The 18346-nt window shown below is 36.0% G+C and overlaps 1 protein-coding gene across 2 annotated transcripts; it reads right to left on the bottom strand.

Annotated features, from left to right (window-relative positions):
- Window positions 1–2036: 2036 nt before the first annotated feature.
- On the bottom strand, window positions 2037–17581 carry kiaa0895l (uncharacterized protein KIAA0895-like). Of its 2 annotated transcripts, XM_048186315.1 has the most exons (7): window positions 17393–17581; window positions 13135–13897; window positions 10173–10316; window positions 9955–10087; window positions 7220–7525; window positions 4365–4462; window positions 2037–4271 (listed from the first exon to the last, which is right to left on the bottom strand). In XM_048186315.1, the coding sequence occupies exons 2-7, from the start codon at window positions 13858–13860 to the stop codon at window positions 4110–4112; spliced, it is 1569 nt and encodes a 522-aa protein (XP_048042272.1). In that variant the 5' UTR covers window positions 13861–13897; window positions 17393–17581; the 3' UTR covers window positions 2037–4109. The 2 variants fall into 2 exon arrangements, with proteins under 2 accessions (XP_048042272.1, XP_048042273.1); XM_048186316.1 differs by lacking the exon at window positions 17393–17581 and having other exon boundaries at window positions 13135–14051.
- Window positions 17582–18346: the final 765 nt, after the last annotated feature.

Raw genomic sequence — 18346 nt, 5'->3', positions numbered from 1 at the left:
TAATTACCACTATAACCATCAGATGGTGGCAGAGGAGCTTTTATTGGTTCATATTAGCCATTTCCTGTAATATTTTTTCACTCAGTTTCACTTTTGAATAAATATAAAATCGCTATGTTTAAAAATACATTTTGTCAAGGTGAAGTATGAAGTACTCACAAAACATTTTATTCAATGAATCTAACTAAAGTGCACAATAAATCTTTAATTTACACTGTTGATGCTTTTTTCACACGAATGTGTGAAAACTGATGGTCAATTGAATTTTGCTGAGGAGGAACACTGAGACTCGTCATTTTTTTTAATGTCATCTTATGTTTTAATAACTACGTTAATGTTAGGCCTGACTATTTAAGTGACTATTCTGATTATAAACTAAGTATTAAACTATTGATGTTGTTAAAGCTACCTCAGGATACTCAAGATGCCAACACAACAAGTGACATTTCACCCCAAGTTTTTCAGCTGGCTTATATTATTGTGGAAGTTCTAAAGAACGTTCTGTGCATATGGTCAATTCCCGCCTAAGGCATACGCAAAATAAAAGGGGCGGGGTTTTAGTTGAAACTTGTGGTTATGGTAAGGGGCATGGCATTTTGCAAACATGCTCAAAGCACATCATGACACACTGGTCCAGCCGACCAATCAAAACACATGACAGGAACTAAACAGGGGTGTGTTTCCTAAAAGCAACTAAGGTCTTGCCAACTATGGTCGCTAGTTCCATCGTTATTTGCATAGTTCAACGAGTCTGTGTTTCCCGAAACCATAGTCCCAACAAACATTCTCAAACAGCGTCACAAAGTTGTGTGCTTGCAACTACAGCTCTCAACTTGTGGTAAGAAGCATAGTTTCTTGTTTGCATGACGTGGACTTGATGCATCTTGAGCAAAATGAGTGAGCTGACATTCAGAATTTCGAAAACATAATTTTATTTTTCTTTTAGTTTGTCAAGAGATTTAAAGCACCATTTTTGAAGAGTGTGCATGTGTAGAACGAGCCTATGATTGAATCTGGAAATAACTATGAAAAATGAGAAATAGTCCTAGGATGCCATGTTCATAATTCATAGCAAATAACTGGCATTAATTTGATCTCAGACGGATTCATTAAAAGACGTTATTACTCCAACACCTGCGTGACATCATTAACCAACATGGTTGAATGACAATTTTGCGACCAGTGTTGGGCAAAGTTACTTTTTAAAAGTAATGCATTACAATATTGAATTACTCCCTAAAAAAAAAAGTAACTAATTGCGTTACTTTTTATGGAAAGTAATGTGTTACATTACTTTTATGTTACTATCTGGGCTGTTTGTTTGTTTGTTTGTTTTAGAACAACAAAAAAGTTCTATTTTGTGGCAAATGTAAAGGCTCTTTCACTCCAAAAGTGAAGCGCATAAGCCTCAGGCTGAAGGAAATGCAAATTCACACCTGTACAGTAGAGGGCGCACCTCAAACAAACAAGCCTTTCAGGTGTGCTGCCATTCTGGAATACAGAAAAATAGGACTCAGGAAAGGTAAACGAGTAAATGTTTGCTCACATTTAGTCTAGAATAACCATCATATTTACACAGCGCACACAATGCCTCCGTACTTATTCCTGATTCTCAACATGGGGACAGAAGAGTGTCAATCAAAAAGTTTGAAAAGTAACATGTTGTAAATTTAAAAGTAATGTGTTACTACTTACTTGAAACAAGTAATCTGATTATGTAACTTGCATTACTTGTAATGCGCTACCCCCAACACTTTGCGACAATACAGTTTCGGGAAACTTGTTGATTTCTTCAATAATGCATCGTACTATGGTAGTTAAATAGCAAGTTACGTCTTTGTATGGGAAACGCAACCGTGAGCTTTACTGACACACTGGGAAGAGCTGCAACAATGTCAATTATGTGAAAAGTGTTTTTTTTTTTTTTTACATTTAAGCATGAATACCTATTCTAATAGACCTCAAAATCAAGACCTGATGAGATGGTCAAATGGAATTTTGGAATTTTTTGGAAATTTAGCACTCATAGACAATGATTCTAGGGACTTCAGTGTATAATTTTAATAACATAACAGCAACTTATTGTGAAATGTGCAATATTCGTGCAGTACTGACAATGATGATAAATACAAATGGATATGTAATTTCAAGCATAAAACATGTAGCTATGACATGACACATGAGTTTTGAACCCATATAAGGCACATCCACATGACCTCCCATTTTTCTTCCTGAGTCCGTCGCAATCTTAATATGCACAGTGAGGAAGCTGGCCAGCTGGACTGCTTTAAACAGGTACGAAAGGCAGAGTCTCCTACAAAGGTGTCACATCACATTAGCACAGGTAATGAAGACCACCAAGGGTGCTCTCAGAAGAACACTGATTATCTCTAGATACAATAGTAGCATTTCATTAGCCCTGATTAGAAATAATAACTGCCAAAGGAGGCAGTTGTGTTCGTTAATGCCATTTTTATTCAAAAGAGATTTCTAATGAAAGTTTTGTGGAACTGAGTCAGCCTTGGTGTCTTATTGCATTGCTTGCTATAGGCCTACTAAGTTGAAAAAAAAAAGAAAAAAAAAGGCATTTGCTACTGTGTATAAAGCTAATACCACAGAACATTCAGTGCTTAACGTGAATACAAGAGGTAAACAAATAATAAATACATAAATAAGAGAAATTCACTGGTAGAACCCAACAGGCTTGTAGGTTCATGTGTGAATTCCCATATAAATACTGTCGGGGAGTTTTAATTGATTTAGTGCTGATATAGTTATGCCTTGTGTGTAATAGTATCTAGCTAGCATGATAGAATGTGTCCATTACATTATGAGTGCAGTTAAAATGCTACATGACCATCTTTTAGCTTCTCACGAGTATGGCGGCGTTCGGAATGGAATACTAGTGTACTGCATACCATGTAGTATATTAAAACTGTATGCAATGCAATAGTATACTACTAGGTGTTTTGTATGACAGTCTCAACATTGTATGTTTAAATCAGCACATAACATCCCATTGACAACTCTGAAATTGATTACTTTTTTGCATTTGCATTATCCTATTTTGTTCAGTTTGATCAACTTGTGAATCAAGAACAAAATGACGGTTTAGTCATAACACTGAAAACTGAGGGTGAAGTCAAGCCCATTGCATTACAGTACTTCACACGGTGTACTATGACTGTATACTGCACATTTTGGCATAACATCCTTCATGTACTCCATGCATTCAGAAAATTTGTATACTGTGCACAGTAGAGCTGCGCAATTAATTGTCAAAAGATCTAGATTCAATTAGGCTGTGTCCATTAAACCTTTGACAACAGTCTTTTCAACCACACAGTATCATTATTTCTGTCTTACAGTAATTAAAAATATCACAGAAGTACTGGGATAAAAGTTTATAGGTCAGATATAAACACTGATGTATACGGAAGCGATCAAAATCACTTTTTGAAAGTACTGTGACTTGATTCATATAAAGATTGTATCAATTACATCATTACACCAGTAGGTGGCGATACGTGACTGTTAAAAAATGCATTTGTCATTGAATTATTCATTCAAGAGATTTGTTCAAAAACACTGATTCGTCCAGTAATGAAACAGGTCTTTATGAGCGAGTCGTTGAATCATTCATTCAACCCGATTAAAAAAATTATTTTTTTTAGTTGTCTTTTTAGAATCGTGATTATCAATTTTTTCAGAATCATGCAGGTCTAGTGCACAGTATACTACAAAAATAGTATGAGTACGGTAGTATGCTATTCCGAACATACCTTAGGTTTGCAAGAATCCAAACATGTCTTTCATGCCTGAGATTCATATGTTTTTACAAAACAGACAATCATTGTATTTGTAAACAGACTTACTGAGTAATATGGCACTTGATGTAGCAAATTACTACATCAATCATTGGACACAACCATGCTGTATGTTTTTATGGATGATGATCATCATGGATCACGTTTTCATGATGTACCATCCAAGATTATATCAATCGTTTTTTAAAAATCCCAGTTTTGCAGACACTTTTTTTTGGCTGGGAAAACCTGAAAAAAAATGATTTTGGAACAATGCGTTTAAATGGTAGCCAACCCATGTCTTCATGGAATGAGCTCTTGCAGCTCCGCGTCGCTCAGTTCATTCACCGTGACAATGTGGTCGAGGTGTTGAAGATAACGTTCTTCATCCTGCATGAAGTGAGGAATCCTGGTTCTACGTAGAACAGCCAAATGCCGAAGTCTCTCCACATCTTCATATGAAACCTAAAAAAAGAAATTACATAAAGTGGTATGTATATACATTCTTAAAAGGATAGTTTCACCAATATTCCATTAAAACGCATAAATAGGACCTGCCTTTCCAAGAGCGGTTAATGTCTTAAAATCAATGTTCCTCCTGTGGCGTAAAATCCTTAAAATTCCATCAAGGTAGACCTGATCTTTACTAAAGCAACCTGTACACACACATATGCAAAAACATAAACATTACAAATATATAGAGGCAATATGAAACTAGACGACAAGAGAAAACATTGCTATCATATTTTAGCACATTGTTAGCATGTCTCGAGCATGTTTTAACACATTGATAGCATTATGTTAATAGCATGTTTTACACATAGCTAAAATGTTTCCAACATGGTTTATCACATTGCTACGATGTTGCAGCACAATGCTAACATGTTTAATGTGTTGTTAGCATGTTGCTAACATGTTATAACACATTTTTTAGGATGTTTTAACATGTTGATAGCAAGTTTTACCAAGTTAACATGCTGCTAACATGTTTTAGCATGTTACTAGCCTGTTTTGTTACTTTGCTAACACCATTTTTAACATGTTATCATGCTGCCATAATCACATTGCATTGCACATTGCAATAAACATATTTTAACACATTGTTAGCAAATCTCTAGCATATTTTGGCACATTGATAGCATGTTTTAACATATTAATGGCATGTTTTACACATTGCTGAAAAGTTTCTACATGGTTTATCACATTGCTACATGTTTCTAACATGTTTCAGCACAATGCTAACATGTTTAATGTGTTGTCAGCATATTGCACATTGTTAACATGTTTTAACATATTTGCTAGGATGTTTTAAAACAGTGCTATCATGTATTAACATGCTGATAGCGAGTTTTACCATGTTAACACACTGCTAACATGTTTTATCAACCTACTTTGCTAACTCCAGTGTTGACATGTTTTAACATGTTATCATGTTGCTAGAATCTTTTAACGCATTGTTAGCAAGTCTCTAGAATATTTTGGCACATCGATAGCATGTTTTAACATGTTAATAGCATGTTTTACTCATTGTTAAAATGTTTTTAACATGGTTCACATGTTACAAACATGTTTTAGCACATTTGCTAGGATGTTTTAACCATGTTGTTAAAACACTGCTAACATGTTTTAACATGTTACTAGCATGTTTTATTACTTTGTTAACATTATTGTTAACGTGTTATGTTAAAATCTAACACATTGCTACCATGTTTTAACATGTTAATAGCATGTTTTACACATTATTAAAATGTTTTAACATGGTTTATCACATTGCTACCATGTTGCAGCACATTGCTAACAAGTTTAATGTGTTGTTAGCATGTTGCTAACATGTTATAACACATTTGTTTGGATGTTTTAACAGTGTTTTTATGTTTTAACATGTTGATAGCAAGTTTTACCATGTTAACATGCTGCTAACATGTTTTAGCATTTTACTAGCCTGTTTTATTACTTTGCTAACACCATTTTTAACATGTTATCATGCTGCCATAATCACATTGCTAACATATTTTAACACATTGTTAGCAAGTCTCTAGCATATTTTGGCACATTGATAGCATGTTTTAACATATTAATGGCATGTTTTACACATTGCTAAAAAGTTTCTACATGGTTTATCACATTGCTACATGTTTCTAACATGTTTCAGCACAATGCTAACATGTTTAATATGTTGTTGGGATATTGCACATTGTTAACATGTTTTAACATTTGCTAGGATGTTTTAAAACAGTGCTATCATGTATTAACATGCTGATAGTGAGTTTTACCATGTTAACACACTGCTAACATGTTTTATTAACCTACTTTGCTTACACAACTGTTGACATGTTTTAACATGTTATCATGTTGCTAGAATCTTTTAACACATTGTTAGCAAGTCTCTAGAATATTTTGGCACATCGATAGCATGTTTTAACATGTTAATAGCATGTTTTACTCATTGTTAAAATGTTTCTAACATGGTTCGCAATGCTAACATGTTTAATGTGTTGTTAACATGTTACTAACATGTTTTAGCACATTTGCTAGGATGTTTTAACATGTTACTAGTATGTTTTATTACTTTCTTAACATCATTAACATGTTGTTAGAATCTTTTAACACATTGCTACCATGTTTTAACATGTTAATAGCATGTTTACACATTGCTAAAATGTTTTTAACATGGTTTATTCACAATTTTACCATGTTTCTAATATTGCAGCACAATGCTAACATGTTTAACGTGTTGTTAGAATGTTGCTAACATGTTTTAGCACATTTGCTAAGATGTTTTAACATGATTGATAGCAAGTTTTACCATGTTGTTAAAATGTTGCTAACATGTTTTAACATGTTACTAGCATGTTTTATTAACCTACTTTGCTAGCACCATTGTTAACATGATTTAACGTTATCATGCTGCTAGAATATTTTAACACATTGCTAGCTTATTTTAGCACATTGTTAGCATGTCTCTAACATATTTTGGCACATTAATAGCATGTTTTAGCATGTTACTAGCATGTTTTATTACTTTGTTAGCACCATTGTTAACATCTTTTAATGTTATGCTGCTAGAATCTTTTAACATGTTTTAACATGTTAATACCTAACCTTAACATGTTGAACATATCGCTAATGCACAGTTTTATTGTTGCTAGCATATTTTAACACATTGCCACAATGCGTTTTGCATGTTCCTATCATGTTTCAACATGTTATTAGCATGTCTTGGCACATTGCTGGCATATGTTGCTGACATGTTTTAGCAGTTGCTAGTATGTTTCAGACAGGGTGCGCCTCAGTCAGCTCTCTAGTTCATTAGTCGATGCTATAGTTTGGTAGGCTTTGTTAGTGATGGATATATAGGTAGTAGATCAGCCAACATAATAATATTGCATTTCTATTCTTAGCGATTAGCTCACCTGGTTTTGAGGTATCTGTTTGTCCTCGTTTGGCGCGCAGGCAGTATTCCCAACGAACAGCAGGATCTTGGACAAAGCGAGCAATATGGCTGAACAGTTGGCTGAAGCTCATGTTTGTGGCATGGTATACAGTATAGTATAGCAGAGCGGCTCGCCACAGGAAGGGCTGTTTCCGTAGCAACACACTGTGAAGACTAGCAAGCCCCTCTTCAGTAGGATTAGCTGGTTTCAGTCCAAATTGCTTTCTCCCAACAGAAGTGGCCCATGGCTGCATGCTGTTGTTCACACCCCGTAAGTAATGTGTGCCTGGGAGTGAAAGTCAAAAAATTGTTGGAATGGCAGGTTTTGTAGACAAAAGACTATAAGATTGACACTGAAAAATCACTGATTACCAACTAGATCCAACCAGAAGAATGTCAATGCAGTATTTCTTGTCTAGCATGATCATCAGCTTTAGACTGTGTCCAAACTGTATGTGACCCAACAGAAACAAGAGCTTTATCTGTCTAGACTGAAGGCAAATATGCTGCTCAATGTGACACAATGACAGCCAATCAGAATATAACTGATATTTAATATACTATAGGGTGCAGCAGGTATTTTTGTAGGCCAAAAACTGGAAATGCATTTTAGCACTTCTGGTTCCATCGTCCTGAAAGTCAATGGGTTTTTACTGAAATAAGATCTGCAGTTAATACATGCCCAATATATTTTCATGTTTTATTCTACAACATAAAATACATCAGTGATACTCCCTTGCAGTGTTGCCAAGTGGGCTACTTTTACACTGTTGCCGCAGGTTGTTTTTTATGTCCGCGGGTTGAATCGACCCCAAATAACGTGATATTTACTATGGGACCCCCCCTGAAATGCGATTGGACTAGTTTTGGACTAGTTTTGAGGAGCAATTGGGCAGGTTTTGTTGTGAAAACCTGGCAACCCTGCTTCCTTGTGAGCTTTTACTTGTTTTGAACAAGGCGTTAACTACAGGTTTTGATAAAATATTAATTGCTGCAGTCTATTAAAAATGTTTAATTTATTAGAATGAAATAAATAATGAAATGATTCAATGACTCGCGTATAAAGACTTCACTTGTTTCCTTACCGGATGAATCAGTGTATTTGAATGAATCTCTTGAATCAAGGATTCAATGACTCGCTCAGAAAGATGTCACTTGTTTCGTTACTGGATGAATCAATGTTTCTGAATGAATCTCTTGAATCAATGATTCAATGACTCACTAATAAAGACGTCACTAGTTTCGTTACTAGAAGAATTAGCGTTTTTGAACAAATCTCTTGAATCAGTGATTCAATGACTCACTCCTAAAGACTTCACTTGTTTCATTACTAGATGAATCAATGTTTCTGAATGAATCTCTTAAATCAATGATTCAATGACTCACTAATAAATATGTCACTAGTTTCATTACTGAAAGAATTAGCGTTTTTGAACAAATCTCTTGAATCAATGATTCAATGACTCACTCCTAAAGACGCCACTTGTTTCATTACTGGATGAATCAATGTTTCTGAATGAATCTCTTGAATCAATGATTCAATGACTCACTAATAAAAATGTCACTAGTTTCGTTACTAGAAGAATTAGCGTTTTTGAACAAATCTCTTGAATCAATGATTCAATGACTCACTCCTAAAGACGTCACTTGTTTCATTACTGGATGAATCAATGTTTCTGAATGAATCTCTTGAATCAATGATTCAATGACTCACTAATAAAGACGTCACTAGTTTCGTTACTAGAAGAATTAGCGTTTTTGAACAAATCTCTTGAATCAATGATTCAATGACTCACTCCTAAAGACGTCACTTGTTTCATTACTGGATGAATCAATGTTTCTGAATGAATCTCTTGAATCAATGATTCAATGACTCACTAATAAAGACGTCACTTGTTTCGTAACTGGATGAATCTGCATTTTTAAACGAATCTCTTGAATCAATGATTCAATGACATACATTTTTTTAACAGTCACTTGTCGCCACCTACTGGTGTAATGATGTAATTGATACAGTATTTAACGCGTCAAGTTAAACTTTGATTTACTCTATTTTGATTGATACCATAGACATCAGTGTTTATATCCGAACTATAAACGTTTATCCCAATACTTCTGTGATAATTTGAATTATTGTAAGACAGAAATAATGATACTGTGTGGTTGAAAAGACTTTGTGAAGCTATTTCATACCTATACATGACAACTGCTCTGTCTGGGTCAAAACGCAGATCTCAGTGTTTGTGGTGATAGTCCTTGTCAAAGGTTTAATAGACAAATGAATTGTTGTCTTTTAGGAATAAGAACATGTGGGTGTTTGAATCAAGATTACGATCTTTTAAGGATTAATTGTGCAGCTCTACTTCTGCCGATTGAATTTAGGGTTCAAAATATAAAAAGGTCATGTTCATATGTGAAGATTATAATGATAAACACAACATGTAAGAATCCTGAACTTTTGTCGGTAGCAGAGTTTTTTTATTGCAATAATCCAAAACCGAGTTGAAAAGCCCAATTAGTATTTTCTCAAGGGAACCAAGATGATGCTAAATTCTGGGTTGGCCTACGAAAATACATCAAAATAGCCCTCTATTGTGTCAAGCAGGATTTTGGACCAATTATATTTCACTGTGGACGGGACTACCTATCACAACATAACAACAATATAAGTGAGAAATGACTGAAAAAATTTCCTGTTTCGGTTAAAGTTCATACCAATCTCATGTCTAAGCATGCCCTCAAGCCAGTGTTGGCGTGCTCCTGACAAGTTAATAGTTAGTGTTGGTCGACAACTCTCCACCATCATTACTGCCTGGGACAGAAGCTCATCGGAGAGACTTACAACCACCTGTTGACAGAATCCGAAATTACTATTCCTTTGTTATTTGGCAGGATGCTAATACACAAGCACTTAAACTCAGATATCCACACACCTCACCGACACAGCCCTCCTTCTGTAGGTACTTGCGTGTTGCTGCCCACACTTGACTCTTCGGTAGCAAGTTGCCTCCAGTGACCTCTTCAAAGTTTTCATAAGTCTCATATTTTCTCAACACACACTCCATAATTCCAACTGCCTAGAAAAAGGGATGAGGTAAGACAAATTGCAATAAAGACTTAACCAGCATTATGGATGTGTTCCAAAACCTAGCAAGCTGCCAACGTAAGCAACATTTCAAGCCATCGTAATTGTGCTCACAACGTGAGGAGGAAAGGGGAAAAATGCATATTTTGCACAGTAAGCAACTGCTGTTAATTTACAGCCTATTTTCAACACTAATCTACTGTATTTATTGGTGCATTCAAATCATCCTAGGAAGTTGGGAAGTCATGTTTACAACATCAAGTAAGTCACTTTCATCGGAATAAGATGGCGGTGTACCTTCTCTTAATTAACTACCCAAAAATACAACAAGATTTTTAAACTCTACTTCCAGAAAATGAAGAACAAGTAATGCGCATCAGGTGTGTTTTGCTTTTTAATTAATTTATGAAGCCACAGTAAACTTTATTCTTACATATTATATTGTTATATTAGAATACTATTATATTTTGCACAGGCAATTAGATTATATTGTTGTAAATAAAAAAGCCTGACAATGTCACTGTTAAATAACTATAGTATTGTGGTTTTCCACCACGTTTCTCACTGACATGCCCCCAACTCGTAAAAATCGGGGCTTAATGAAAATCTCGAGCTTCCCACTTGTATTTACGACTTTGTGGTGGTGTTCATGTGCGTTTAGCTCGTAACCATATGTATTACAGTTTAATACTGAAGTATGTAATGCATTGTGGGCTAGTGTAGTGCATTTGAAGCAATAGCACAATGGCGCTGAACTGGTGTTTCACAGGAGTTTGAGTACAAAGACTTCGTCTATCCGTGTTTGCGGCGCTCATGAGGAATATGAGTGGAAAATAGAAGAAAACTAATCAAAGCGGAGAGGAGAGAGAACTTTGTCTGTAGCGAGGAGTGCAACTGAAACTGAAAAAGCTGCACCTGAAACAGACTTGTTCGCGGCACTAAGGATGCTTGTTTTCACTACTGAATAATATGCGGCACCCGCATCTCTTGATTCAATGACTCACTTATTAAAGACTTCACTTGTTTTGTTACTGGATGAATCAGTGTTTTTGAACAAATCTCTTGAATCAATGACTCACTTATAAAGACGTAAGTTGTTTCATTACTGGATGAATTCGCGTTTTTGAACGAATCTCTTGAATCGATTCAATGACAAATACATTTTTAACAGTCACTTGTTGCCACCTACTGGTGTATCTATGTAATTGAAACAATATCTATTTATTTATCGTGGCAATGTGGAAGCTTGTTTTCACCACTGAATAAAAAATAAAAAAGGTAATTGAGACTTTATCTCGCAATTGCAAGTTTACATCTCGCAATTCTGACTTTTTTTCTCAGAATTGAAAGTTTTTTAGCGTCCTTGTTAGCGCACCCGCCTCCCGTGCCGGAGATGCCGGGTTGAATCCCGCTCTGGGGTGCGTTTCCCAAAAGCATCGTTAGCCAACTAACTTCGCAAGTTCCATCTTTACTTGCATAGTTCTACGATTTGGTGTTTCCCGAAACCATCGTTCAAACGGACATTCGCAAACTGCATCGCAAACTTGTGTGGTTGGAACGACAGCTCTCGAGCTGTGGTTAGAAGCATAGTTTCTTGTTTTTATGACATGTGGACTTAATAAATCGTTATCTTGAGCAAAATAAGCAAGCTGACATCTTTTATTTCGAATATATACAAATGTCATCTATATATTTCAGTTTATCAAGAGATTTAAAGAACCTTTTTTGGAGAGTGCGCATGTGCGTACGTGCTCTAGTACGTAAGAACAAGCATTTGATTTAATCTGGAAATAAAGCAAAATAACTGAGGAAAATGAGAATTAGTCTTCTAATGCCATGTCCGTACTTTATAGCAGAAATTCTAGCATTAATTCAATCTCAAACGGATTTATTTAAAGAAGTTATTACTCCACTACCTGCATGACGTCATTCACGACAATATGGTTTCGGGAAACAGATGTGACTAGCTAGTTGATTTGTTCAACGATGCATCATACTATGGTAGTTCAGCAGCAAGTTACATCGTTGTTCGGGAAACGCACCCCAGAACGGCTCGAGTAGGACTGGTTACATTTGGTGCCGTGACCCGGATGGGAGTGAGGTTTCGGGGGGCGAGTGTAACGGAAGCAAGCTAGTAAGAGCTGTGCGTGTAAACCTCACTCCCCTGGCCTCAAGAGGTGCACTGGCGGCTGCGGTCTTTAGTGCCCTTGTTAACTTGTTAAATTCGTTCTTAAACATTATTGATTCTTAAACTTTTAAAATGCAATTTTGTTTGACTGTATAAGTTATGTAACAGAGTTTGAATTTGTTTTCTTTTCAGCACTTTTTCTTACTCGCATACATATGTACACATTGTTTTTACTCTTACCTATATTTTTGTCCATTTTAGGTCACTTTGGCCTATTACTTTTACTGTAGTAATTTCCTGTGTGATTTCAATTCCCAACCTATTTTGGGGTTCCCTTTTTGACCCAGAGCTGTGTTGCCAAATGACTCAAATTGGGTTGTTTTTAACTCACCGTTTTTTAGAGTGTATTGTAAACTGAAATAATTCCAAGTGTAGTGAATCTAGTGATATATGAAGCTCTGAATCACTTTCAAACCAAGCAGCTCTCTTGGTCAGCGCTGCAGGTTCATGTGATCAACTTGAGCGAAATCTGCATGGGGAACATTTTCATCCTCACGCAAAACACCTATTGGAATGAATAGCATTCGCAGAGCAACGATAATTGAGACCGCACCTTTAGAAGGTAGTTGCCTACGGAGGCGGTTCACTAGATTTTGGAACAGAGCCAATATGTGTTATATACCTGGGACAGAAAGAGACCAGAGCCCTCTCTGTACTTCTCCAAAACACTGATGGGCTCTGGGGAGGCGTACTCAAACTGGGGCTCATACTGATAGTTAGACTGAAAAAAGGCCTGACGCTCCTGTTCCAGGTTTGTGGGACGAAGAGCCACAAGCAGGCACGGCCCACGAGGTGTTGAAGGCGAAGGAAGGGGTGCGATACCTCTGGCAATATGTGGCAAGGAGGTTGCAGGTCTCATTTGACCCCTGCCAGCACGTGGGGGCGTCGTGGAGTTCATCGTGCATGTGCTCTCACTCCGTCGAAGCCAATTTCCTGGCCCTAAACTAAGACTCGTCAGGCTTCGCATGGGCGGAGAAGGGCCACCGCTACGCCACGGTGGCTTCTGCACTGGCTGCGTTGCTCTAATTCGCTGTGGTTTTATTTCCAGACTAAGAGGCCTTCGACATGGTGGCTGTTTGGAAGGTTCCCCTGGCTGCGCAGTTTCTCCTTTATTACTACCTTCCGTCTTCTGGAGCCTTCGCTGAACCTGGGAGCCGCCATCCCATGTGCTACAAGGCTGTGGCCCATTGTGGGTGGATCTGTCTCTTTGGGTGATGCTGCTGGTCCTGGCTCTGACTGGTTTGGGTTTCTCTGTGCTGGGCTCTGGTTCTAACATTTCTGAGACGTTCTTTGCGAGCCCTCCTCCATTAGCCTGCTCCATGCAGTTCTCACCCAGATCCAGCACCATTGCCACATCCACGCCTCTGTCCACCAATGCTGCACACCTGAAGAGAAAAACATACCTCCTGTGACCGCCATAGACTCTAAAAAATGCTGGGTTATTTCAACCCATGATTGGGTCAAATATGGACAAACCCACACTCTTAAAAAATGTTGGGTTGAAAATGGACAAACCCAGCAGTTGGGTTAAATGTTTGCCCAACCTGGGGTGCGTTTCCCAAAAGCATCGTTAGCTAACCCCAACCTGGGGTGTGTTTCCCAAAAGCATCGTTAGCTAACCAAACTAACATTGCAAGTTCCGTCGTTACTTACATAGTTCAGCGATTTGGTGTTTCCCGAAACCACATTCGCAAACTGCATCGCAAACTAGTGTGGCTGGAACGACAGCTCTCGAGCTGTGGTTAGAAGCATAGTTTCTTGTTTTTATGACATGTGGACTTAATAAATCGTTATCTTGAGCAAAATAAGCAAGCTGACATTAAGTACAATGTATATCTTTTATTTCGAATATATAAAAAAAGTAATTTATATATTTTAGTTTGTCAAGAGATTTAAAGCACCGTTTTTGGAGAGTGTGCATGTGCGTACGTGCTCTAGTAAGAACAAGCATTTGATTTAATCTGGAAATAAAGCAAAATAACTGAGGAAAATGAGAATTAGTCCTCTAATTTCTCAAAAAATCTAGCATTAATTCAATCTCAAATGCATTAATTTAAAGAAGTTATTATTCACCACCTGCGTGACGTCATTCACCAACGTGGCTGAACGCAGGGGCGTAGTTTGTGGGGGGGATGGGGGGGGGAGGTAACCCCCCCAATATTCAAAGCCATCAGTTACAACCCCCCCCAATACAATACAACCATACCAACGTTCAACCCCCCCCAAAGTTGAAACCAAATCTACGCCATTGGCTGAACGACAAGTTTGCGACGATACGGTTTCAGGAAACGGTCGTTACTAGCTAGTTGATTTGTTCAACGATGCATCATACTATAGTAGTTCAGCAGCGAGTTACATCGTTGTTTGGGAAACGCACCCCTGCTGGGTAGTTTTATTTAACTCAACTATTGTTTAAAATTACTGCATTGCTTGCCTATGAACCCAAAATATGTTGGAAAATAGCATTAATTAATATGTTTAATAAATGAACATTTATTAATGTTTAACGAATAATAATTAATCAATAACATTTATTAAATTACTTATTAATAAATGTTCACCTTTTGATAATTATTGTTGCGTCTAGTAATTATGTGTCTGATTTTTAATTTCCAACCTATTTTGGGTTCATTTTAAGCCAGCCATATAGTCATTAAACAATAGTTGAGTTAAATAAAACTGCCCAGCACGCTGGGTTTGTCCATTTTCAACCCAACTTGGGTTGTTTTTAACCCAGCATTTTTGTAGAGTGCAACAGATGGGTATAAAAATTTAAAGCAATGGTTGGGTTTGTCCATATTTGACCCAAACATGGGTTGAAACAACCCAGCATCTAAAAAATGTACACAACTGCCAAATTTTCTATAAATTGTAATCATTATGATCACAACTTATAATAACTGCTTTAATGAGTTCATTGTTTCTGCCTAAATGAATACATGATGTTAGCTAACTGCATGATTTGTATTGTTCATTTCTGGACATATGGATATTACTTAGACACAGTCAACTCTAAATTGTAATGTACAAACATGCATTTTCTCTAATGCTGCTTTGAAAAGATATATATTGTAAAAGCGATATACAAATAAATGTGAACTGAATTTAATATTTGATATTCTTGCTGCACTCTATTATGCACTTCTCTGTTTATTTTTAGGATGACAAAAAAGTTTAAAAGTTACATTTTTAGGCTAGTCAATGTCAAAATGATTGAGATCCAATCAAATCAAAGAAGGAAGTTTTTAAAAGTTGCAGTCAAAACTCAGTTACCACATGCACATCTTATTATACCACGTGGGTGAAAGTACAACCTATGAAAGCTTGTTTCCACCATGGAATAAAACTATTTAAAAGATATTTGCGACTCATCTCACAATTTTGACCTTTTTTTCCTCACAATTGTGCGTATACATCACGCAATTCTGACTTTTCTCAGAATTGATATAAATTCGCAATTATGAGAAAAAAAAAGTCAGAATTGTGAGGAAAAAGTTAGATATAAAATCCAAAACAAAAAGATTGTATCTCCCAATTCTGACTTTATAACTCACAATTGTGAGTTTGGTAACACTTTAGTTTAGGGTCCAATTCTCACTTTTAACTAGTTGCTTATTAGCTTGCATATTACTAAGATATTGGCTGTTTATTAGCACATATTAATGCCTTATTCTGAATAACCATATTCTACATCCCATAATCCTACCCAATACCTAAACTTAACAACTATCTTACTAACTATTAATAAGCAGTATTTAGGAGTTTATTGAGGCAAAAGTTGTAGTTAATAGTTAGTTAGCGAGAATTGAACCCAAAACTAAAGTGTGACTATGAGTTTTAAAAAGTTGCAATTACCTTTTTTAGTTTTTATCCAGTGACGGAATTTCCATAACAACCCAATATGTATTAATAATAATAATAAAAAAATAATAAACTAAACATTTTCAACAATTACATATGCAGAAAGCTCATACTTTGTGCTTAAAATGAGCCTAAAATGCAAAACAATGAACCTTATTAGGGATTAATGATTAAACCTTATTACGCATTCAGTTTGTGGAAATAAAATTGTTAAATACAATTAGACATTTAAATGTTGTTTTTTGTTTATTTACTATTTTTCATAGTGTTATTTTTGGTGACTTGTATTAAAACTAATGAATTAAATCAATATAGGCGTCATAATAATTGCTAATTATAATAATTGTATAATAATTAATAACTGTTAAACTTGTATTGTATTGTCCCTGTTTTTTAACTCACAGATAATAACTGCTTATTAGAAACTTCAGAAATCTGGTCACTGTATGCTATACTCCATCTAAAAGAGCATTTGGCTGATTTTTACGTATACATGCAGTTTTTATAACCTCATAATAAAATAGAGACTGCATTGAAAATTTGTACTTTTACTCAAAGAATCCTATAAAGGAGTGAAATTAACTGTTTTCCCCCTTCAAGTCAAATTTTAAAAAGTCTGATTTGACACTGTGTAATCTTTCTCAAGTGCTGGGATACTTTCTTGCTATTGGACAATTAAAATAAATTATACAGGGAACTTTATGCATTTTAAAATTCTATTTTCTTTACATTTATTTTGTTGGCATGCACGAGAATGTATTCCGTTAGCACTGATTTATGCACTGTGTTTTAAAAGCTCTGGTTTAGTGCATGTTGGAAACAAAACAATAATAAACGTACCTTATGATAGAGATTCTATTTCTGGCTATAGTTTTAAAATGAATACATCGAAGTCTATTGCTTAACGAATATTATTTCAGTGCATAATAGATGCATGACATCAACAGCTCTGACAATAACACTGTCGATTCACAGCGAAAGAGGCATTTAAAGCAGTATAAAAGACACAACACACATACCACGCAGCGCTTCTTTACAGGCAAATAAATAAACTTCAGTTCATATTGAAATTCCGCCCATAATATCAGCTTCAGCTCTTCAACTTCAGTTCAGTAGTTCAAACCACTGATATGGAGGAATAACGGAACAGGACGCCGGGAATATGGGAGTTTGGGATGGCTGGGATTACGTTGCAGCAAATGACGCGCTGGCGCATCTGAATGACCTGTTCACGTCGCGACGCTGCGCGGCGCTGTCAGTGAGCGTGAGCACGTAGGGGAGACTTGATTTGTGTGTTGTTTGTCGGTAAATGTTTCTCAGAGTTGATTTATTGTCAGAAGTCAGTTTCTGTGAAACATACACATATATCTGTTGAACATTTACAAAGGCATTGACCAAGAAGAAACCAGCTAATAAACAAGCTGACTCAAAAGGGGAGCATGTTGGCACCAGATGATTTATGAAAATCTTTGTGAGGTGCGAGATACTATCTTAAGTTCTTTCAAACAATAATGAAACACAAAGACATAGAACCATTGTAAATGAACACAGTTCAGCCTTTCGGTTTAAAATTTACCTTCATTTATAGTTGATTCTAGCCTGAATGTAACATGTTTTTATTGTTCATTTATTTACCCAACATGTTACATCAATTACTTCCAAAAAAATACAATATACAAAGAATGAATAAAACATCTTGAGATTGAGATTCTGTGAGCAAGGGGGAAAAAACATCCAAAACAAAATAGTAGTTTCAGATAGTTATTTATTTTTTGTATTTGTAACCAGAATCTGAAACTGCAGCTTATAAGCATGAGTAAAATAACATTAGTATATCATAAGTCAAGTCATCTTCATTTATACATATTGTCTCAAAGCAGCTTCACAGTGACAGGAACATTATTATCAAGCTAAAGTTGGGTTTTGAATTAATCACTTTCATTGTAAAAATTGTTAATTATTTTTTTAATGGA

The sequence above is a fragment of the Megalobrama amblycephala genome, linkage group LG3, assembly GCF_018812025.1.
Source record: "Megalobrama amblycephala isolate DHTTF-2021 linkage group LG3, ASM1881202v1, whole genome shotgun sequence".
NCBI classification, from domain to species: Eukaryota; Metazoa; Chordata; class Actinopteri; order Cypriniformes; family Xenocyprididae; genus Megalobrama; species Megalobrama amblycephala.
This window is presented reverse-complemented; position numbering and strand designations above follow the sequence as displayed.